Source organism: Oenanthe melanoleuca, chromosome 13 (genome assembly GCF_029582105.1).
Source record: "Oenanthe melanoleuca isolate GR-GAL-2019-014 chromosome 13, OMel1.0, whole genome shotgun sequence".
Classification (NCBI taxonomy): Eukaryota; Metazoa; Chordata; class Aves; order Passeriformes; family Muscicapidae; genus Oenanthe; species Oenanthe melanoleuca.
Window position 1 is genome coordinate 9,428,448 of NC_079347.1, and position 22,329 is coordinate 9,450,776.

General features: G+C 54.8%; 2 protein-coding genes across 2 annotated transcripts in view; one reads left to right on the forward strand and one right to left on the reverse strand.

Moving 5' to 3' along the window:
* Positions 1–1,961: 1,961 nt before the first annotated feature.
* On the reverse strand, positions 1,962–13,487 carry CDX1 (caudal type homeobox 1). The gene is made up of 3 exons (XM_056502590.1): positions 12,933–13,487; positions 2,581–2,726; positions 1,962–2,400 (listed from the first exon to the last, which is right to left on the reverse strand). The coding sequence occupies exons 1-3, from the start codon at positions 13,357–13,359 to the stop codon at positions 2,194–2,196; spliced, it is 780 nt and encodes a 259-aa protein (XP_056358565.1). The 5' UTR covers positions 13,360–13,487; the 3' UTR covers positions 1,962–2,193.
* Positions 13,488–20,731: 7,244 nt separating this feature from the next.
* Positions 20,732–22,329, forward strand: part of PDGFRB (platelet derived growth factor receptor beta) — a 31,044-nt gene continuing 29,446 nt past the window's right edge. Inside the window, exon 1 of the mRNA XM_056502016.1 lies at positions 20,732–21,159. The gene's annotated coding sequence lies outside the window, so the exon portion shown is untranslated. The remainder of the gene's footprint in view (positions 21,160–22,329) is intronic.

Genomic DNA, 22,329 nt, shown 5'->3' on the forward strand with positions numbered 1-22,329 from the left:
GAGATTAGAGACCAGCAGGCACCAATGGGAGGCAGCCACATCCGTGGGCAGCTGGCCTTGTTCTTTGGCCTCTGCCAGCCCAACAATGGCCTCACCCTCTCCCCTCTGTCTCCAGTGCTGCAGCATCGTGTCACCCAGCACTGCCATCCCTCTTGCTGCCAAAGGAATGAGACGTGGCAGTGCTGTGATATGAGCCATGCCACTGCCAGCAGTGCCCCTGTGGGACAGGCACACTGCTCTGCAGGGACAAGGCACCCTTCCCAACCCTGGCTGTGCCCAGGAGCACGGGGGCCAGTGTGACCCTGAGCCAGCATCCTCCCCACCACAGCACCACAGGCCAGGAACAACAGCAACAAGCCTGTGCCACACAGGATCCCTGCTTGTTTTTATTTTCACTGATGCCTAAAAAATAAAAAGGAAAACCACTTCTGCCTTATATACACAAAAACTGAGCTGAAGTCCTGAGTCGAGGCAAACATTTGTCCTCATCACACCTGGTAACAGTGCTGTGAGAAGTATCACTGGCAGAGAGAGACCCAAAGCCTTTGAGGGCTGGAGCAGAGCAGTGGACACAGTGGGATAACAGGGACCCACTTGTAAAAGCCACAGCACACCAGGGGATTTTGGGGATTTTGTGTTCTGGGGGCTGGGAGCAGTGGGGCCAAGGGATGTGAGGCACAAGCAGTGTCAGGTGGGGGGTGAGGGTTTGACTGAGACATGTCTGCTGCTCCATCTTCCCAGAGCTTGGAAAGAAAATGCTGAGAAATGCCACACAAGCCACCAGGCAAATCTCATGCTCCCTCATCCCTATCTGGGTGTAACTGCAGCTGAGGAGCACATGGTGCAGCCCTGAGGAGCCACAGACCCTCCTGTGCCCCAGCTGTGCCCAAGCTGTGCCCCAGCTGTGCCCCAGCTGTGCCCCACTGGCCTTTGGGGTTGCTGAAACTGGGCTGTACATTAACCTGTTCAAGCAGGATAAAGGGACTTCTCAGCTGCAGTTCACAGTAGGAATGGATGGGGTTTAGCTAATTGGCCTAGGGAATGAGGTGGGTGAGAGGGAGTGCAGTGCATGGAGGAGCAGGGAGACAGGGAGGACAAAATCTGTAGTCCTGTAATCTGTAGTTTTAAAGAAAATAGGAAAATAAATGCTTCTCTGTCTTTCTGAAAAACACTTCTCCATCACCAACACCAGGGCACATGCCAGTCATTTCTTGCATGCCTGAGGAAGCCCCTGCCCCCCTGGCAGCAGCTCCTGGTGCTTTCAGTTACTATGCTCCCTTGAACCAGCACCCAAAGCTCTCCCAGTATTGCCCTTCTGGACAACCTGAGGCTGGTTCTTGGACCCTGTCCTGATGGCAAACCTTCCATTCTCCTTCCCTTCCCCATGGAAGGGCTCAGCAGTGGTCTGCCCCAAATGTGCCAGTGCCAGGCTCCCTTCTACCCTCTCCCTGTGCTCCAGGTGGAGGATGGCTGCAGTGCCACCTTGCCATGGCACAGCCAGGGGAACCAGGGCTGCCAGAGATGCCTCCACATGGCTGCAGGGCAGGGCTGGGGATGCAGGTTTGGGCACTGCCAGGCTCACTGGGGACAAGGGTGGGGCTGTTCAGGTACTCCTGTCAAGGATGTGCTCCAGCTTGCCACCACCACCGTGGTTTGAAGGGCTGCCATGTCACATCCTGCAGCTGAGGGTCTTGCCTGGCTCCCAGAGCCCAGCTTGCTCTGCCCTCCTCACTTCCTGGGAGACCAGCTCAGCAGAAATTCATTTTGCCTCGAGTCCAGCCAGGTCTTTTTTCTATTTCAGTCTTGTTCGAACTGCCCAAAAGCACCAGGCAGCTGGATTGCCAGGAACACCAAAGGAAGCACCTGGAGCACCACAGGAAAGCCCTCCTCCACCATCACCCCCTTCCTTCTGCTGACATCAGCACCTTGCCATGGGCTACAAAGACCAGAGACCAAACCAGTGTGTGCTCCTATGGGAGAGCAGCACCTAACCCATGTTTTTTACACAAGGCAGAGCCCACCAAGAGTCCTTTGGGAGGGCCCCAGTGGCACCTGGCCCAGCCTCGCTGTCTGCCCTATCAGCCAGGGACAGTCATGTCTTTGGGAAGGGGCTGTCACCCTTCAGAGCACATGGGCTGGCAGGGCTCTGCTGCATAGTGCTTTTCTCTTGGGGTCTGTAGCTGGAGAAGAGGGTTAAGGCATGAATTCTTCCTTGATGGTGAGTGGAGAAGAGGAGACGAGGCTGGGGGCATTGCTGCTGCAGATTCCCCCGATGGGTCCCAGGGTGCTGACAGCCGGGGGGGTCGGCGTGGTGGTGCTGGTGGGCTGGCTCTGCTGCTGCAGCTTCTTCTTGTTCACCTTCCTCTCCTTTGCCCTCCGATTCTGAAACCAGATTTTCACCTGCAGAGAGGAAAAGATGGCAATGAAGAAATGAGGACGGACGCAGGCAAGGACAGCAATCCCCAGTCCCCATGGGGCAGGGAGGGCACCCCAGAGTTTGGAAAGGAAGGGATGTCTGTGGAGCAAGGTGGGTCCCATGTGCACCCAGGACAGGGTTTTCCAGGACAGTGCAGCACTGACCTGCCGCTCGGTCAGCCCCAGGGCTGCAGCCAGCTCGGCCTTGCGGCGGATGGTGATGTAGCGGCTGTAGTGGAACTCCTTCTCCAGCTCCAGGCGCTGGTGGTCCGTGTACACCACCCGGTACTTGTCCTTTGTCCTGGTCTTGCCTGGCAGAGAGAGCAGAGTGGGGGCTGAGACAACAGGGGAAGAGGGGAGCAGTGGAATGGAAAGAGCATCACCAAGGAGACACACAGCCACCTGTGGAGAAACACGGCAATGCCCTGGGGACCAGTGGGAAAGAGTCAGGAGGCTCCTACTGGCTTTAACATCCTTCCTGTTTCACACCAGAGTGTTTCTTCTTGTTGGGAAGTACCTGGGCTTTGGTGGAATCGCTTGGTGGAAAGAGCAGGAGGGATTCAGAGGTGCCCCAGGAACATGGACCATAAATCCCCTGTGTCATGACACAGTCCCTGCAAGGAGCAGAGCTGCAAGTCCTGTGATGGGCTGAGGAGAAGCTGCCTGGCAGGGCTAAGGAAAGCTCAGCTCTTTTCAAGGAAGCCCCAAACCAAGGTGCCATCACCTGAATGTACATTGATCAGAAAAGGGGAAGGACTGAAAATCCTGGAATGACCACATTTCTCTGCCAGCCAGAGGGTTACTCTGCTGCTCCCTGTACAGAGCTAAGACAGAGGGCAGTGCTTTAGGTGCAGTCTTTAAAGATGCACTGAAGAAAGCCCACCTGATGCCTAAGCACTCCTGGGGACTGGCACCATGGGCCAGGGGTGTTTGGCCAAAGCCAGCCTGAACCCCTCCTTGGTCCCCCCAGATATGGACAGAGCTTGGGGCCATCAGGATCCACATCTGTGCACACAGATGCACATCCCATGGGTCTGCAAACAGCACCTGCTGCCTTCTAGCAGAGAAACACAGTGAAAGGTAGCCTGGCTGTCTCTTCCCAATTTCCTTTGTTATTCCACAGGCACACAGGGTGAGGTGTGGAGCTGTGCCTGGGTTGTGGAGGGCTGGTGGCACTCTGAGGGAGGACTGCCTCGAAGTTTGCTGACAAGTTCCTGGTGTTTTCCTCTGCAGGAGAGCCCATAGACAGGGAATAAACACAGCTGTGAACATTTGCTTCTCCACCCAAAATTACAAAATCCTGTTGCAGGGAGTCGAGAGTGATGATGCCTGGCCATTTGTTTGTATGGCAGACATGTTTGCTCATTTTATCCTGAATTTCTTATGCTGAGAGCAGTGCTGCTGTGGGAAGGAGTGGGAGCAAGCTCCCTGGATTTCCCTGGGTGTATCAACATGGACAAGATACTGTACACCACTGCTGCAGATGTGTAGAAAGGGATTTCTAGTGACCCAGCAACCTACATAACCGTGCTTGCAGCCTGGTTCTGCCAGGAAAGGGGATCTTTGTGTGCCTGCCATCCTGTTCATCTGTTCTCCCTAACGAGTCCTTTGCACATCCACCTATTTGGGCCAAATCAGTTGGACACTGGGCAGTCTCAGCAACAATTCTGACACCATGAGTGAAAGCAGGAGTTTAGGTGGTGCAGATGAAAACTGGGCTCTAGACACTCTAATAAGACATCAGAGAACATCCACAGAGCAAAACCTCAACATCCAGGCTGCATATCTGTTTGTCAACCAGCTCAGTTTTATTTTTGACAGTGTCTCTCCCCTGCTTTCCCATTGGAAGGAGATGGAGACATTCCTAAGCCACCTCTTATGCTGAAAGTTAAATGTAAAAGAGTTCAAGACAGGACAACCCATGGCCACAGAGTACTGCAGGTGGGAGAGGGGCTCCCTTGCAGCATCACATGGGATGGAAGAAAGCAGCTGGTTTTCTACTGAATAAGCAGGAGCCACAAGAATCCAGCTCATGGCATTGACCTCTGAGCAAACCAAGTGTGGGACTGAGAGCAAGTGGGACCTGGGATGGGCATGGAAAGCATCTCACCCTGCTGGGACTTGATGATGGCACTCCCAGGCACACAGGCAGCAGTTACTCAATTCAAGCTAGCACCCAGATTCATGACTATGCCACTGTCTGTGTCCTCCTGCCACTGCTGCTGGTGGTGCTGGCACGGGCTCAGCTCAGAAGCACTGAAGATCTCCAGTGATCCATGGAAGAAGGAAGGAGCCCAGCAAGGCTACAATATGACCAGGAATAGAACCAGAGTTCCAGCACCAGGGCAGGACTTCAGCCACTAAGTCATATTTGAGGCAGTGATGAGTTCAGTGAATGTTCCAGAGTGGGGAGCCCAGCTCATCCCGGGGCTGGTCAGAAACAAACACCTAATTCGTCCTCACCACCATCAGGTCAAACCTGAGCATACTACACAGGGTGAAAAAAGGGTAAAAAAGGTTAATTTGACTGAGCAAGATGTTTGTGGAATATCTGCAGAGACAGGGCTGAAGCACAGAGATTCTGTGTGCAAGGGGTGTATGGCAGCTTTGCCAGGCGCTTGTCTCCTACCTGGCACACACCAGCTATGACAGCTCCAAATTAAAAAGCCCACAGGAGACTCTGCTGGGCTGGAGGGATGCTGGGGGCACCTGCCCTCACCCTTCCACAGGGCCCCTGTCCATCCCCAGGGTCACTGCTGCCTCTCACCACCCTGCAGGGAAAGGGTTCACCAGCATCCAAAGAACTTCTGCACCCCAGCCCAGGAGGGACCTCTGCTGATTCTGCAAACACAGCAATTCCCAAGAAGTTACAGAATAAACCAGATGCTCTGGTGGAGATTTATGTGAGGTTTAGCAGCTCTGTGAGAAACTGGGCTCCCTCTGGCTGCTCCAGGCTCAGGGGCTCCTGCAAGATTTTTCTTTCTCATAGATTAATCTCTTTTTTTTTCTGTTTTTTTTTCATTTGAAAGCAAAAGCCTCTCAAAAGAGATAATAACTTTAAAATAGTCTTACTTGCAATGTTTTTGTTTGAATACCACTGTTTGGACAAAAGGAACACCTGGAAAGTGAAGGAGTTGACAGATAAAGTAAAAAAAATAAAGACTAAAGAAATAAGGCAGTTTGTGAATATCACATATGCCATGAATTTCAGTAGGAATTATTATTTCCTGCTGCAGCTGTAAATAGATCCATCACAGCCTGTTCTTTGTTATTCCTTCTTCATCCTTCATCCTGGATGGAGGCTGGGCTTTGCCTCAGGGCTGGCAGAGCCATCACTGGGTGAGCTGGGCACCAGGCTCAATATCAGTATCAATATCATCATTTCTTGCTCAGTATCAGGTAGAAAAGAGTCAAAACAGGGGGCTGACAACCAAGCCAGAGATGGAAAGTTATTCACCTCCACTAATTGCTGGTTTCGGATGTTTGCTGAATTCAGGGATGTACTGTGGGTGATTCACAAGGAAAAGAAAAGGATTTGCAAGAAATACTATTGACAATGAATAATTCAACTACCTTGAATATGAATGCTGGGTTACACTTAACTCTCTCCTGGAGACTTTTTATGGCTCTGTGAAAAGAAAGAGGAAATTCGGGACAAGCCAATCCGGTTCCTTATGGGGAGCCCTCATGCCTATGGCCAAACAGGGATGGAACTGCTCCTGCATTTCCAGCCAAGCCTGGCAAAGCTGAAACAGGCAGTCCCGTGGCTGTGCCCCAGGAGGGAGTGTGGATGGGCTGCAGAGGGGTGCCAGTGATGTCTCTTAGCACAGTTGTGAGCCCCTTCCAACCCTGCTGTGCATTTACAGCCCCTCCTGCTTGTCCCCGAAAGACCAGGCAGAGGAACTGCTTGGACAGGCAAATGCAGCCATCCATGGGGCCAGTGGGAATGGTTTTGGCTCTGGGATCAAGGCAGGGCCAATGACAGCGTGGGGAGAGGGTATCGTTAGCACTGTTAATGTGTAACCCTAATAGCACTCACCTGAGCCACGATTAGATAAGGGAATAGCTTTAATGTGCAAAGCCCGAGGGACACACTCCCCAGCATGCACACACACACACACACAGGGGGATGGAGTCCTGACCCCAGCCTGGATTCACTCCCACAGTCCTGCCCAAAACTGGGACACCTGCCCTGGGCTGCATCAGCAGGACAGGACACAAGGCTGTCCCCTCCATGTGAGTGCTTCCTCTCCATGATAAAGCTGCTCCATTCTGAATGAGCAGCATCTACTTGTAAATAGGATAAAATCTTCCCATTCCAGAGGAATCAGTGCTCTATCAGGATCCAGCATTTCTTTGCAGGGGAAAGACCAAGGAAAACTTCCCACATCCCTGACAGAGCTTAGGCAACCCAACAGCTGGAGAAACTGAGGCACACAGTCCCAGGGTCAGAGCCATGAGATTCCCTGGACAGCTTAATCCCTAGTCCTTCTGCAGCTCCATGGGGGGAAATCCCTCTCACAATCTCACAAAACCGAGGACAGCCAGCAGAGAAATGCCCATGACAGAGACCCCAGACCCAGGAAAGAGCTGAGATCAGCTCCTAAAGCTCAGGAGCCTCCAGGCTGGCTGGAGCCACTCCCATCTGGCAGCCAGATGTGCTCCAGCTGCCTGTGTGCAGAGGGGCTGATGCTCCCTCTGCTGAGCAGCTGATGGGAGCTGCAGTGCCCAGAGCTGAGGCTGGGGACAGGCAGCCCAGCTCCTTTCACCATCCCTATACCAACCTGACACAGGAACCCAAATTCTGCACTGGTGGTGACAAGGGCTGAGCCCCTGATGCCCTCCCTGTTCACCCCCTCCCCACACTCATTTTTTCCCCTCTTTTCTTCTGCAGCTCCAGCAGCCACTCCAAAACACCCACGCTCCTCTGTGGGCTGGGGAGGGGGGATAAACCCGAGCCCCTTGCACTCCCTGGGAACCAGCAGCTCACGGTTTTCACAAGCCTTCCCCTTCCCCTGCACACTTCAGCATCCTCAGCTATTTTTCCACTGCCGCAGGAAGCAGAGCAGTGATGGATGGGACGGACAGGGGGCGAAGGACCGGAGCCATGTGGCTTGTTTCATCACAGGCAGTGAGGAACGACCCCTCTGCAGGGCAATCCTGCCCCATATCCCTGCCTGACATCACTCCTCTGCCAGAAGGAGTTGCATTCAGACAACGGCTGGGTGTCAAAATCCGGGTGAGAGCAACCACACATCCTCTCTGCACATATTTAATGTCTCAGTGCTGTGGAGGGAGGGAATGCTGGATGAATCCTCACTGCCAAAGCTCCCCCATCTCTACTCTGTGTTGGAAAAATGGGCACTTGAGACATCAGGGTTGAGGCAGGACTCATCTTGGGGCCTGAGGGCCCTGCCAAGAAGCCCAGCAATGTTCCTACTCCCAGGGTAACTCTCTCCATGGCAGTTCACCTCGCACAACCTGAATATTCCTTCCTGGTGCCAAACGCTGCAGAGCAAACTGGAATTCTCCCATGTGCACTGAGTATCAATAAAACCTGGTTCAACGTGGTATGGTGAGCACTGGAAACGTTTCACTTGCCAAACTTGCTTGACCCAATGGCTTTCTGGTCTCCTGCTCACTGAGGATCAAGCTCTGTGTTCCCTAAAAAGCTTTGCTTTAAGTGTGAGTGTGGGGAATGCATGCCTGGGGGTTGTGGCCCCAGCAGAGCTCGAGGCAGAGCCCAGGTTTGGTGCTCAGCACAGTCAGGCAGGGCAGCCCTGCTGCCAGGAAAGGCCAGAAACACCTGGCCAAAGAGCTGGATTTGGAGAGTGCAGACTGGTGCACAGGAGCACAGGCTGGCCCTGGCTGGGTTTTGCACAGCCAGCACAGTGGGACAGGGACGGAGCTGCACCCACATCCACACCCATTGGTGAGAACACCCCTCCTGCAAGCCTCATCTTCCTCCCAGGAGGTGCAAACCCAAGGGGATGAAGAGCAGATGTCTGGTGTTTGCAGCGAGCTGGAGGTTCCCCACGTTCTTGGACACGGGCAACACAACCAGAGGCCCTTCATCCCCAGGGGCAGCAGAATGAAGCTGGGTGCTGGGGCAAGTCTTTCCCAGCCCTGCAGTGATCCTACCCTTTATTTTGGCACCTGGCACATTCCTCCAGTTGTTGCCATGTTTTATGAGTGCTGAGCTGAGCCAGCCTGGCTCCTGTGCCGGGTCAAAGACCGCGGCAGCGCGGGAGGACGGGGAGCGGCGGGTGACACACGGGCTGCTGGCACACGTGGGGAGAGCACAGCCCCACTCAGAACACCCCCTCACTCCCTGATCCAGCCCTGATCCAGCCCTGACCCAGCCCATCCCAGCCTGCCGTCTGGCTCCACGTGGCTCACCTGCAGCAGGAGGAGGAGGACAGCAAGGCAGTGGGGGTCCCATAGATCCCCAGGGATCCTCTCCCCCTTTGCAGCCCCATAGGATCTGGCCCATCCTTGCCATGGGGCAGTGTGGGGGAAGGATCCAGCCCCTTATCCAAGTAATCACAAAGCTAACAGGCCTGGAGTGGGTGTCCTTGAAATGTCCCCTATAGGAAACATCTGTCATTGGCCAGAGGTTTAAAGTGTCCCTCTGCTAATCCCGGGGTATTAGCCAGCCAAGCCCATCACGTAGGTACTGCCAGTGCTCCAGGGAAGCCCTTTTTGTTCAAGGAAAGTCAATTCTAGGAAAGTTTGAGAGGCCTGTACCTTGGCCAGCAGGCTAAGCAGTCAACAAACCCAGCTGGGGCCAGGAGCAGGTTGTGGGTTAATAATTCAAGGGAAGAAGACTGATGGGGCCCGACACACACCCCCGAGTGTCCCAGTGAAGGAAAGGATCTCTCAGGGAATGAGCATGTCCTAAAGAGAGGTCCCCATGCAGGGACTGACCAGGGAAATGCACTGTCCTCCAGCCAGCACCATCATCCCAAAACATACCAAGCACGGCATGAATCCCAGCAGTCCAGGGGAAATGTTTCTGTCTCATTATTGGGATTTTTTACTCTTTCCCCCAGTGTTCATGAGCCCCACTAGGAAAATAAACAGAGCTGGAAAACTGACCTAGAAAAAATAAAACTGAGATGGAAAGCTGCACACCCAGCAAATCACCACATGCTCAGAGCATCACTGCTTGCTCTCCATCACCCCAAAACCTGTGTGGGCACCACAGGCATTGGTACCACACAAAGCCCTGATCACATTTGCCTCTGCAAGGGATGCTCCAATTGCACTTTCACTTGCAATATTTAGCATTGCAGCCCCTGCTCAATTAGTGACCTAAAAGCCAGACCCGAGGCAGTATCTGAGGATTTGCATGACTAACAAGCAGAGGGTGAATTTCAAAGTTCAGTCAGCCCCACTTCCAGCCACCTTCCTGAGCTTTTTATAAACCCTGGGTGCAATTCACAGGGAAGTTTGCAAATAATTGTGAATATGGAGGAAGCATGAGGCTCTGACATGCTGCTAGTGAAAATTTTATGAGCAGAAAAGGAGGTGACATTGGAGGGAGAAATGAAGCCTGGGGACATCTTCCAGCTTGGTTCCCTGTAACTCCCAATTCCCAGTGATTGGCACTGCAATTCCTTCTGCTGCTGGGTTACCTCAGCTCAGCCAGGAGAAGCACAAATGAATGTAACAACAGGTACAGAAAATCAACCCCCTGTAATGCCTGACTCTGCAGTGAGTCACTGGGAGATTTCTCATTGATTTTTCTTAAGCTCTGGATCACATTTGCAGAAGTGCCCAACACACTCATATTCCCTGCACAACACTTTATTTTACTACCACGCAGCTCTTCCCCAAAAGCTTTCAAACTATGGCCAGGAGCTGTTCATACGAGCCAAGACAGAAAGGGAACATTAATTTACAACTCTCTGAAGTATTATGATTTATTGCATTCTCAATGAAATTGTTGATATTTATAGCAAAAAACTCCATGCACTCATTTCCTATTCCCACTGCAGTGAGATGAGGAGTTTATCAATCCAGACTGATTAAAGTCCAGTTCATTGATTTCAATAAAATGATTCATCTAAGAACTTCACTCTTACCTATGTCAAACCCATCTCTGCCCTACTCTCTTTCAAGCTTAATGAAGACTTTTATTTAAAGGGCAGCACTGGAAAACACCAACTGCATCCCACATCTCCCAGCTCATGATCCCACCATGGCCAAATCCTGCAGTGCCTTGGCACAGCAGCATAGGGCTTGGACCCAGCAGAGGTGCAAGGACAGGTCTTTAATTTGTGGGTGACTTAGAAAAGGAGCTTACTGGTCATCCATCCTAAGGAAACCAGCCCAAAAAAGGGCCTTTCACCCCTGCCTGGCTGTGGTGGGGCTGGGGCAGCTCCTGTGTGTGAGAGGAGCAAGGCTGGTTTATTTGCTCCTTTGTATGTATTTGATCTAGGAGATACAAACTAAGCAACTAATGATATTTTTTCAGGATTCAATCAACTCAGTTGTCGTCTAACTCAATCAGAGGCACTTTCAAGCTCCTGTTTTATCTCGGCCTCACTGCTGGGTGTGAACCCATGACCTTGATCCAGAGGAGAGGTGTGCTGATGGCTTTCTTTCCCCATTCATTTTCCCTCCCACCTCTCTTCTCAGAAGAAACTAAGACCTACAGACCTACAAAACCTATGGAAGTGGCAGGGTCCCTGCTGCAGGGGAAGGCTGCACATCACATTTCCCTTTCCACCCTGGGCAGAGGGGAGCCCTCAGCCCTGGCACGCCTGTAGGTCTCCATCACTGCATCTGGAGGGAAGCATTTCTCCTAAATAGTTACATTCAGTGCTTAAAATGGGACAGGAAATACCAGCCTGCCTCTCCCTCCTCTTTCCACTCCTGGGCTGGGTTTTTTTCCATTTATCAGGTTGTTCTGCCCGCTTCACTGCAGACACTGGTCCCCATCCCTGCCACACAGATTCTGGGAATACAAGTAGCTATTTTCCATGCTGGAAGACCCCAGGCACCTCCACAGAAGACCCTTACATGGCATTTGGCCACTGAGAATAGTGGACAACGGAGGCACTTTGCAAACAGGGAGCTCAGGCCCTGATTCCTGATATGGGGCAGCAGTAACTTAAAGCAAACTCGCCCCTGAGGGATGCCCACAGCCACTCCTGTAGAGAGTTTGGCCCCAGCAGTGCTCTGAGGAGCTCATGGCCAGCACAGGAGAGGGGTGGCAGGTTCAGGCAAGCCGCATGGGTCCCGCTGGGAAGGGTCCAGGCTGGGAAGATGAAAGGGTGAGGGTAGGTCAGGACAAAGGGCCCGCACCTCACCTCACTGCCAAAGGAGCCGGCCAGCATCTCCATGACAAAGAGAAGTCCTTGTCAATTTGGGCTGGCCCCAAGGGGGATCTGCCCACTGCCTTTGAAGTGGGCAGCAGGGCGGGTGGGGGGCTGGGGTCACCCAGACGCTTCCCCCAGGTCAGGAGTTCAGCGGGGACAGGACCCTGTCCCTGGGGACAGCCCATGGCCACTCGGTGCCCAGGCCAGAGGTAATCCCAGGAACCAGGGCACCTTTCCTGCAGAGCGGGCACACAGCAGCCATGCACCTGCAGCAGCCACGGCCACCAGCCACGTGGCACTGTCCCAGTGCACACACTGTGCCCCTCACACCATGCACACACCATCCTCATCACAGCACCCTGCACACACACTGTGCACACACCATCCTTTATCACAGCACCCTGCACACACCATCCTCTTCACAGCACCCTGCACACTCAATGTGCACCACACCATCCTCATCACAGCACCCTGCACACACACTGTGCACACACCATCCTTTATCACAGCACCCTGCACACACCATCCTCATCACAGCACCCTGCACACTCACTGTGCACCACACCATCCTCATCACAGCACCCTGCACACACACTGAGCACCACACCGTCCTCATCACAGCACCCTGCACACTCACACCAAGCACACACACCTGGTGGCACTGCCTGTACACACTCACTCCTCATGGTGCCCTGCACACTCACGCAGAGCCTGCAGCTCCTCGTTGAACCCACCACATGCACACAACATGGATATAGACACAACTCCTTCCCTGCACACACACACAGCTTTGGGCACCTTGCACACACACACACCATGCACAGGCTCTAACACAGCCACAGCTCCACACTCTCAGCCTTGCTCTCACTTTTGAGACCCTCCCATCCAACACTCCCCCAGAGTCCTGGGGGTCTCTGGCTCTGTCCATCCTACCCAGTGGCCAGCTGGGGAAAAGGACTTTCCAGCCATACAGGCCCAGCTCCTGTGTGGAAGGACAGCACCCTCCCTGCCCATCCTCATCCCCTGCTCCTCACAGCTCCCCTGCCCTTTGAGGACCGGGTGTCGTGCCGAGGGCAGGCCAAGCTCGCTGTCCCTGTCCCTCTGGCAGTCCCCATGCAGGGAGAGCCAAGAGCAGGATCCGGCCCTGCAGAGCCCCAAGCCCAGCGATCTCTGCTCCGAGGGTTTCCTTACCGTTGTTGCTGGTGCTGGGAATGCTGCGCCTCATCCACTCATACGGGGTGCGCCTCTGGGCATTGGGGGAGAGCTGGGGCACCGAGCTGCTGATGGGTGGGGGCAGGAGTCCAGAGCCCGGGGGCTGAATGGGGTTAAAATCTGGGGGGCTGAATCCAAACTGGCCGGGGCTGGCGGCGGAAGGGGTGGCGGCGGGGCCGTAGGAATGCCAGTCCTCCTTGGCAGGGGTGTAGGGAGAGCCCCAGGCTGCGGCCGGCTGCCCGTGGTGCAGCTCGTTGTTGATCCCCGGCACATGGTGGTAGCTGGCGAAGTCCGAGTACTGCGGCGGCCCCGGCACGTAGTTCTGGGGGCTGAGGTTGAGGCTGGGGTGCCGGACCGGGCTGGGATACATGTTGGTGTCCTTATCCACAAGATATCCCACGTACATCTTCGCGGGCCGGCCCCGCGCTCATGCTGCGCCGAGCCGCGGCGGCGGCGCTGGGTGCGCGGGGAAATCCGCCCCTCCTTCGGCACCGCTCACCTGGGCGCCTTGGGGAGCTGTCCTGGGGCCAGGCACCTCCCTGCCCACGGGCTTTTATTGGGCCCAACCTCTCGCAGCATTTGCATTGAAAGGCAGGTTTGCATTTCAAAGTGCAGAAACCCCAGCGGGTGAGGGGGACGAGTTCAAACTTCCCACTCTGACTGCGAGGAGACTGGGGTAGGGGGTGACCCCAGGGAGCAACGAGGACCCCCCAGCCCGTCTGTCACTACCGCACAACTGTGCCCCTGCTGCTGGACCTGGTGCCTCTGTAGCAGTGTAGTAGTGACTTTGGGGACATTAAGGTGACATAGGAGTCCCCTGAGGATGCCTCAAGGGAGCCCACCACCATCCATACCCTAGGAACAGGGTGTCTTGGGATGAATAAAAGCATTAAAAGCATGCAGGGGACAAGCTGGCCTGTGTGTGTCTGTCACCTGCCCTGTCCCCACATTGGGGGACACCAAACTCTTGCTCTGAATGGTGTTTTCCTGTGCCCTGCACAGCATCTGTCTCTATGGAAAAGAGAGGTTGGTGGAGCCTCTGGGTCTGCATTTCCTTCATCCCAGGGCAAACTCACCCCTCCAATCCTGACAGCAAAGCTCAGCCCAGCCTCAGAGAGCAGGACAGCTGGGCAGACTCCGTGTGCAGGGAGAATGCCCCCAGCATGGACGTAGCTGGGAGTACCTGGGCTCACACACCTCCAGGGGCTCAAGGCCCTGCAGCAAGAGGAGTTTCTCGTCTTTTTTTGTCTCTTAAGAAAGCAAAGCCATCCCCATATGTTGGTGATAGAGCAAATCAAGCAGAAAGGGGACACTTGTGAAGCCCTGTCTGCCTGCAAGGTGCGAGGTGCCAGCCACAAACACCAAGCAGAGATCACCCACCTGTCACCTGTCAGGTCAGACACTCCTGCACTCCAGAGGGGGACAAGGGATGAGTGACACTGCCCAGAAACTCCACCACTGGCACCTGGGAACCTCGGCCCCATTGATGCCCCCTCCCCATCAGTGTCACACTCCAGCTGCACTGGCCACCACTGCAGCCACAGCTGTCATTTGCAGGATGGCTTTTTTCCCCTCAACCAGAAGCAGAGTCCATACAGGACCCAGGAAGGTGTTTTGCCACTTCCTCAAGGCCACCTCTGTCCTTTTCTCTGCACCAGCCCCTTCCTCTGCTAGAAATATGAGCAGGGCAAGGATGATCCTCACCCTCTTGGGACCAAAACAGCCTGAAACCCGACAGTAGGAAAAAAAAGGAGAAAGAGATTAGGGATGACATTGAGAGTTGAGAGTGGAGCTCTGGACCCTCAGTGTCCTGTGTCAGTCCCAAAACCCTCATCCCATCGGTCTAGCCCCAGTTCTACCTGAAACTGGGTGCACATATTCTCCTGTGCTACATCCACTTCCTGCAAGGAGGTGGGTGCCAGGATGAGATGGAGATGGGTGGGAGGTGAGGGATCTGTTTTATGAGAACAGAGAAGGGTAAACCCCCAGCAATGGGAAATCACCCCCAGAGCTGGCATCACTTGTGTTCTGCCTCTCCAAACCTGGCATGGCTGGAGGCACCAGGAGAGGTGAGCACTTTGCAGCATCCCCTCTGGAGCCCAGGGTCCCCAACCCCTTGCTCGGCCTTGTCCCAGGTCCCTCCCTTGTGACAAAGGTGACTGTCATGACCGTCCCACCCAGTGATGATCTCAGCTCACCACTCAGCTCAGATTGCTTGATGTGCCATATAACCCCATCTCTCCTGGATTTTTCCCAAGCTCTCAGTACAGCCATGGCTTTGTGTAAAGTACAGAGTCAAGGCCACACTACTCTTCCTCTTTCTCCTATCAGCAAAGAGGCTCAGGAAGTGGGGGGAAAAAGAAGAAGAAAATTCCCCCTGAGCAGATGGTGGGAGGTAAAGAGGAACACAGGTGGCTGATGGGTTCCATCCCAGGGGTGGTTGCATTTTACAGACTGAGGTTATTACTGCCACTGGCTGTTTCTTACAGGCCCCTTTACCTGTTCCCAGTCTGTGGAGCCAATGCCAAGGGCTCAGGCAGCTGCTGGGGACTGGAGGGCTGTGGGGTCTGGGGCAGCATCCCACACCTGGATCCTCCCAGGGGAGCAGGTGACAGGCTTGGAGGGCACAGCATGGCCCACTGACAGCTAAGCTTGATCTCCCTCAGTGTGAGCAAAGGGGACAGGGGAGGACAACCGAGCCATAAAGATCCACCAGCTATACACCCTCTTCTTTTCTTTGACCAGTTTATTACTGGTGGTGAAGTTTATGCTGGGGAGGAGGCAGATGAAGAGCCCTCATGGGCTCCCCAAGGAGCATCTCAGCTGCTCAGCTGGGGCTGAAGGATGCTGGCAGGAACCCTTGGTGCCTCAGGATGCCATCTGCACTGGTGTCCCATGGGTGAGCAGATGAGGATCTGGCAGAGCCCCTGGGAATCCCCAGCTGGGTGACAGCAGGTGGCAGTACCCCCTCCATCCATCCTAGAGACCCCAGAAATGCACTTAACCTGGGGACCACCCCCAGTCCCTCAGACCTGGTATTCCTGGTGGAAACCAGGCAGATGCAGTGCAGAGGGAGAGCAGCCAGGGCTCCCTCGATGCTCCCTGGGGCTCGGTGCTGCTATCCGTGATCCAGTGATGCCATCTCCTGGAAGGAGGAGGGCTGGGAGGTCCCTGGGGCCAGGCTGCACGCAGTTATCACAGCTGGAGCAGGGACACCATCCCATCAGCTCCTGTTCCCATGAAGGAGGCACTCAATATGGGAAACCAAGTCCTGCCTTGTCCCCCAGCTTGCTCTGAACCCCACCATGGTTTCTGCAGGAGAGGGAGATGCCCACAGAGAATGAATTAGGTGTCTCCCCTTGCTTCCCTCCTCCCCCACAGCCTCCTGCCCCACAACCTCCCCACTCCCTCCAGCTCCTATTGCCCCCAAAGGCAATTCTGTGGCTTCAGAGCAGCATATCCCAGAGCTGCATAGCCCCACTCACATCCCAGTCCAGCCATTCCCTTTTAGCCATTCGCTTTCAGTCATTCCCCAGCTTCTGAATGCCCCAGGAGTAACCCCTCTTCTCTGGCAATGGAGACATCAGTGCAACCCTCTTGCAGAAGACTGCCCCTGCCTCCTCTCCTGCAGCCTCACTGCAGACTCCTGCATGGCCTTTGGCTGTACCCAGATGCTTGAACCACCCCTGTGCTGTCAGTTGTGTCCCCATGGTGAGGAGAGTCTGCAGAGCTGGTTCCTAGAGAGATGGATGCTGGACTGGGATAGCCCAAGTGGATGTGCCACCAGTGCTGCCATGCAGCTCCCCTCTCCCCATCCAGGGCTCAGTGTTCCTCCTCTGGGATCTGGATCAGCTTTCTTGGCAAATGCCAATGCCAATGCCACAGATTTTGTGACTATCCTCAAGAGGGCACTGAGGACAGGGACACATGCTGGCAGCCCTCAGCACTTCCCAGGAGGTGTGAGCCCTGCTCTCAGTGGGTTGGGGATGTGATTCCCCCTGCCCTGGTGGGGAGCATCCCGGTTTCAGTCCTTGGCTGTGTTTCAGGCGTGGTGCAAGCAGAGGGTTAACGATTCCCACATTAAGTGGCTGCAGATGTGTGGGAAAGTCTGTGGTGAGTGGCCGGCATCGTTATTAGTATTCACCCAGAGCCTGTCGCTGCCTCCCGGGGCTCTGCCGAGCACATTTCATACCAGGGCTCGTGGTGGGGGTGAGGAGAGTGCGTGGGACGGGGTCGGGAGGGCCCCGAGGTGGGGAAAGGCAGCGGGAAAACATCGTCCTCTGGCTGCTGCCTCCTCCAAGCCCCAGCCCAGGGGACGTGGGGAACGGGCAGCCCATAAGGAACAGCACTATACATGTGTATGGCTCAGTTCTACCTCCTGGCACTGCTGGAATCCCTGGTTTCCAGCACTGCAGGAGTGTTCCCAGTGCTGGGGAATGCTGCAGGATCCTCCCAGGATGCTCCCCTTCATGTTATGCCTGGGCATACACTCACTTTGAAGAAGCCCAGCAGTTTCTAGCTCCCCTTCCTCCCTGGGCATTGGTGTCACCCACCCAGACAAAGCAGGACCACAGAGCACAGGGGGTACAGTCTCCTCTGGGTACCAGGGCAGAGCTTTAGAGATGCTGGATGCAGCCTTGGTGCAGCTCCCTGCAGGGCCCAGGAGCTGGATCCAGCCAGGAGCAAGTGCTGGCAGCTGCCACACCAGATGGGCTGCCCAGATGTGGTGCTGTGCTCCCTGGCACCCGCCCCTCCTCTCTTGTGGTCTGCTGCTTGACACCACTTCAGAGCAATGCTGGAATTCCTGGGCTGGCTTGGAGTTGATAGAGGCTCTGAAAACCTGAAGCTGGAGCAAATCTGGCCCTCATCAAACCTTCAGAGAAGTGGATAGGCCAACATCTGCTGCTTCTTTCGTATCTGCATGTCACCTGCTGGCACAGGGTACTTGTTGCTGACCCCAGCCTGGCTGTTTCCACCATTGTCTTGGGTCATTTGTCTCTGGTCTCTCTCCTCTCTCCTATGTCAGGCAGGGGATGTGGGCTTTTCTCTGTGCTCCCAGCTCTGCCTGGGATGGAACAGCAGTTCAGAGACCTGCTTCAATCCACATGATGCCAGAGCAGACCAAATACCCTGGCATGTCCTGTCTCAGTGGCTGATTTCCCCAACAGACATGCTGCACTACATGACCCCAAGCCCCCGTTAGCACTTAATGATGCTTACTGAGGCTGGAAGTCTCAGCTGAGAGGGGTCTGGCATCCCACACTGCAGCTGTCCCAGCCCCAGGGGGACCACTGGGTCCTGCAGCACCACAAAGCACCAAAAATAGAGGTGAGCAATGAAGGGTTGATGAGGCTGAAGTAGCAGAGCTGCTGCCCTCCACCCACACACTTGCACAGGCGAGTTCCTCTGCCTTTGGTGCTTCCTCTGAGCTGGCCTTTCCCAGGAGCTGCTGTAACCCTGACGTGCTGTTCCTAAACAAAGTGTGCGGCTGTGGGTGCTCCCTGGGGATGCACAGAGTGGGCTGACATGTGCTTGCTGGGCTGCTTTGGGCTCCCCAGGGCTCTCTCAGCATCCCCAAACAATGAATCCTGGCCTTTGCAGACTGGGAGGTTTTGTTTGCCAGATTCTTCCTGGAGTCCCAGCCTGGAGTGGGTATTGGTGCCATCCGTTTGCAAAGGACACAGGGGGAAATACATCCCACTTCAGGCTCGGGATGCTCTGCCCTCAAGCATGGTCTGTGTCACCTTTTCCACCCCCTGCTCACCCCAGGTAGCCCATCCTCAGTGCAAGGGCCCAGCAGGATTGCACCAGTGGGTTTCTCCCTCTCCCACTCTGTCTGGAGCACTCATGTCCTTGGAGAGGGGACACTGCCAGGAAATAGCTCTGCTGACAATTCCCAGCAGCCCTTAGTTCTTCACACATGGACCCACCAGACACATCTTTGTCCCTTGAGAAAAGCCTTGAAGAGCCATGTGCACAGCACGTCCCCTGTGCCGCCTGCCCCCCACACAAGCTGCTCTCTCGCTGTTGGCTCCATTTCTGCACAGCAGCCTGTCCCAGCCCAGGGACAGAGGGAACAGGGGGGACAGGGCCCCTGACACAGGGCCACCACCAGGTCTGGAGTTGGGGAGCCCATTGGAGCCAGGGCTGTGTCCCTCTGGCAGCTGTCCTGGCATGGAGCTGGCACACCAGCCCGTGCCATGAGTGGCACACAGGGACAACCTGGGTGCTGCAGCCTGGCTCTGCTCACCCTCCACAGCTGCACAAATAAACACCTCCCCTTCGGTTCTCCATAGATACAAAGAAAACATGGAGATAATGCAAGATAAGCAGCAAATCTCTTGGGCTGGCCCAGCCAGAGAATCACTCCCTGTGGCCATTGTGCAGGCATTTACTAGCTTGGCAGGAGGGGATGAGTCTGCCTTGCAGAAAAGGCAGAAACACAGATTCCTGCAGTGTTGTCATTATGGGGAGGGCTTTTTAATTCTTAGAAAGGAAAATTATAGAAAGATGGACAGGTATCTTTTCAGGATAGCCAGTGCAGTTTTGCACTTTTTGTTGTTTGGATCAGAGAGAAACACAGAATGGTTAAAGTTAAAAAAGGCGTCTAAGATCATTGAGTTTGGCCCACCACAGCCATCTTCACCACTAACCCATGTCCCCAGCTGTCACATCTAGACATTTTTGAACAGTTCCAGGGATGTGATTCCACCACTTCCCTTCACAGCCTGTTCCAATGCCTGCCCACCCTTAAGCATCCCCAAGATGAAAATGGTGATGAGAAAACTGATGGGTCAAAAGGCAGTTTTCATCCAAAGATGACCTATCCCTCGTTACAGTGCTAAAACAAATTGAAAAAATCCCCTTCTGGACACATGATAATGTTCTGCCTACTGAAAATTTCTCAGAAACTTAATTTGAACCCATTAAGATGGTGGAAGGATTGAAAGCTGGTTCATCATCTGGATTCCATCCCTACCAGGGCACTAGGGGTGTAGGACATCTGAGATGATGGCAAGGCTGAGGTGTTCATCCTGCCACCTCTTCAGCTCTCAGCAGCACCAACAGCCCCAAATCCCCAGCTAAACCCACCCTCTGCTGCAGAAAACCTTTTATCCCCCTTTCCAAAAAAAGAAGAGTTCAAGGGTGTGTTGGTGATGCCCAAGGGGCAGTGCCAGTCGGGGGCCAGGGGCCAGGAGCTGCAGGGCCAGCACAGCACAGCACAGGGAGGCATCTGGGGGGAATACATGGAGTCAGTTCAGTGCAGGCCTTCTTTAATAAAAACATGAGTCAGCTGCTGGCGTGGGCAGTGGATTTTCTAAACATCCCCTCATATCCTGAGAAAGAGGGAAAAAAAAAAAAAAAAAAAAAAAAAGAAAACGGGAAGGGGGGCTTGAGGGGAAAAAAGAGAAAGAAAATAAAAGAAAAAGAAAACAGGGGAAAAGGCCAGAATTGAAAGCAGACACAGAGAGAGAGCAGCTCCTTCCCTCCGGTTTAAGGAGGCGATAGCCGGGCTGCTCCGGCTCCTTTTGTTCCTGCCAGCCGGGCCCATCGCTCGCCCCATCGCAGCCCGCAGCAAACTCCCCTCTCCTTGCAGCTGCTTTGGCTTCTCCTCCTTTTAAATTTTTTTTTTTTAATTTTTTTTTTCACCCATCACACCGGTCGGCCGGGCGTTAATCGCAAGTTTTGCTCTGCACAGGGTCCCCACAGAGGGCGGAGGGAGGAAGTCGGAGCAGCTCCGCTCCTCATTGGCGAAGCAGCCTCCCCCCTTCTCCTCCTCCCGAGGTCTCTTTTATTTATACACGCACACACACACGCGTGCACATCCCCGGGATCTGCTCCACGCTCGGGTCCGGCAGGCTGAGCCCCTCCAGCTGGGCTGGGGGCTGCACAGGGCACTGCTGAGATGCGCTAGAGGACGGAGCAGGGCTTGGCTGCAGCCCAGCCCTGGCACAGCCTTGCCTCTCCTTTTGATTTTACTTTATTTTTTTTCCCCCCCTCTCCTTCACTCCATTTCTTTCTTTCCCTCTCTTTCGCCTTTAAGTGGAGCAGCCTTGACGGCTGGGGCAGGCTGGGAGGGCAGGGAGAGCCTCACAGGCAGCAGATAGAGTGCGGAGGAGGAGGAGGAGGAGGAGAGGAAGGAATTCCGGGGCTTTGCCGGCGGGACGAGCGGCGCAGGCACTCGGCTGCGGGGACCCTGCCCAAGGTAAGCGCTCCTGCCGCCCACCCGCGGGCTGACTCGCCCTCCTGCCCAGCTCCGGCTCTCCGGATGGGATTGGAGCTGGTACAGTCCCTAAGGACCCTGTCCCTGAGCCAGCCCGGGGTTGGCAACCTGAAATGCCCCCCCAAGCTCTGGGGAGATGGTGTTTGGTGGAAGGCAGCTGGATTCTGTGGCATCCCATGGGAAAAATCAGCTCTCACCAGGTCCTGGACTGGCAGGGCTGAGAGGAGCCGAGGGGATGCTGTGGCTGTAGGACGGAACGGGGGGACCCCCCTGCAAAGAGGGCCCAGGTGATCTCTGCTCCTCCCTGCATCAGGGCTCTGCAGGCTGGTGGCTGTGGGGCTGGAGTGGGCATGGGGAGGAGGCTGCTGGCCATGCCCTGCAAGACATCCTTTAGGAGTGTGTGTCCACTGCAGAGCAGTGTCACCCCCCTGTCAGCCTGTCCAAACAATCCATGGCCATCCCTGAATGCAGGTAGCTCCAAGGATCATGTCACCTCTGTCTGTGGCCATGGAGAGGGACATCTGCAAGCCCTGCCCAGGGTCTGGGTACTTAGAGAGGGCAGAGCTTGGTAAAACCCTACTAGGCATGGATGTTGGCAGCTGCTCTGCTATCCCAAAAGCACAAGAGCTGAGTGCTTCAAACAGGGCAGAGCTGGTCTGGAGTGAAGCTCTGACAGCCCAGGTGTTAGCATGACCTGCAGGGCTTTGGTGCTCACAGTGGGCTCAGAGCATCCTGCTCCTGCACTCACCTGCCAGCTGGGAGTAATCCAAAACAGGATTTGAAAGGTGGAAAGGGATGTTGTGCTTTTCCATCCTGGCTCCAGAGCAAGTGGGGTTTATGCTAAAGCATGGAGCAAATGGCTTAAAGCAGTTGGTCTGGTGTGCAAACCCTGTGTTGGCAGAGGCTTGGCATTCCCAAATCTTTTCAGAGGGTTTCCCATTGATGACAAGGATTAGCAATGTTGAGACCCAGTGCTTCCCAGGGGCCATTGAGGGGTGGGTGTGAGGGTCATTTCCCCCTCAGCACCCTGCAGGACAAGGTGCCTGTGCCTCCCATGCTCTCAGGAAAGAAGTGAGTTCCATGTGGTCACCATGAGCTGGTGTCAGGGACACAGCTCTGCCTGGCAGGGGACACAGGCCAGGCTGGCTTGGA

What these genes read in the sequence shown, in the direction of transcription:
- CDX1 (XM_056502590.1), bottom strand. Translation starts at nt 13,359, where the DNA reads ATGTACGTGGGATATCTTGTGGATAAGGACACCAACATGTATCCCAGC. An exon ending in TCCCAGCACCAGCAACAACG is followed by an intron (nt 2,727 to 12,932) that starts GTAAGGAAACCC and finishes TCTCTCTGCCAG; the next exon opens with GCAAGACCAGGACAAAGGAC. An exon ending in TGGGGCTGACCGAGCGGCAG is followed by an intron (nt 2,401 to 2,580) that starts GTCAGTGCTGCA and finishes TCCTCTCTGCAG; the next exon opens with GTGAAAATCTGGTTTCAGAA.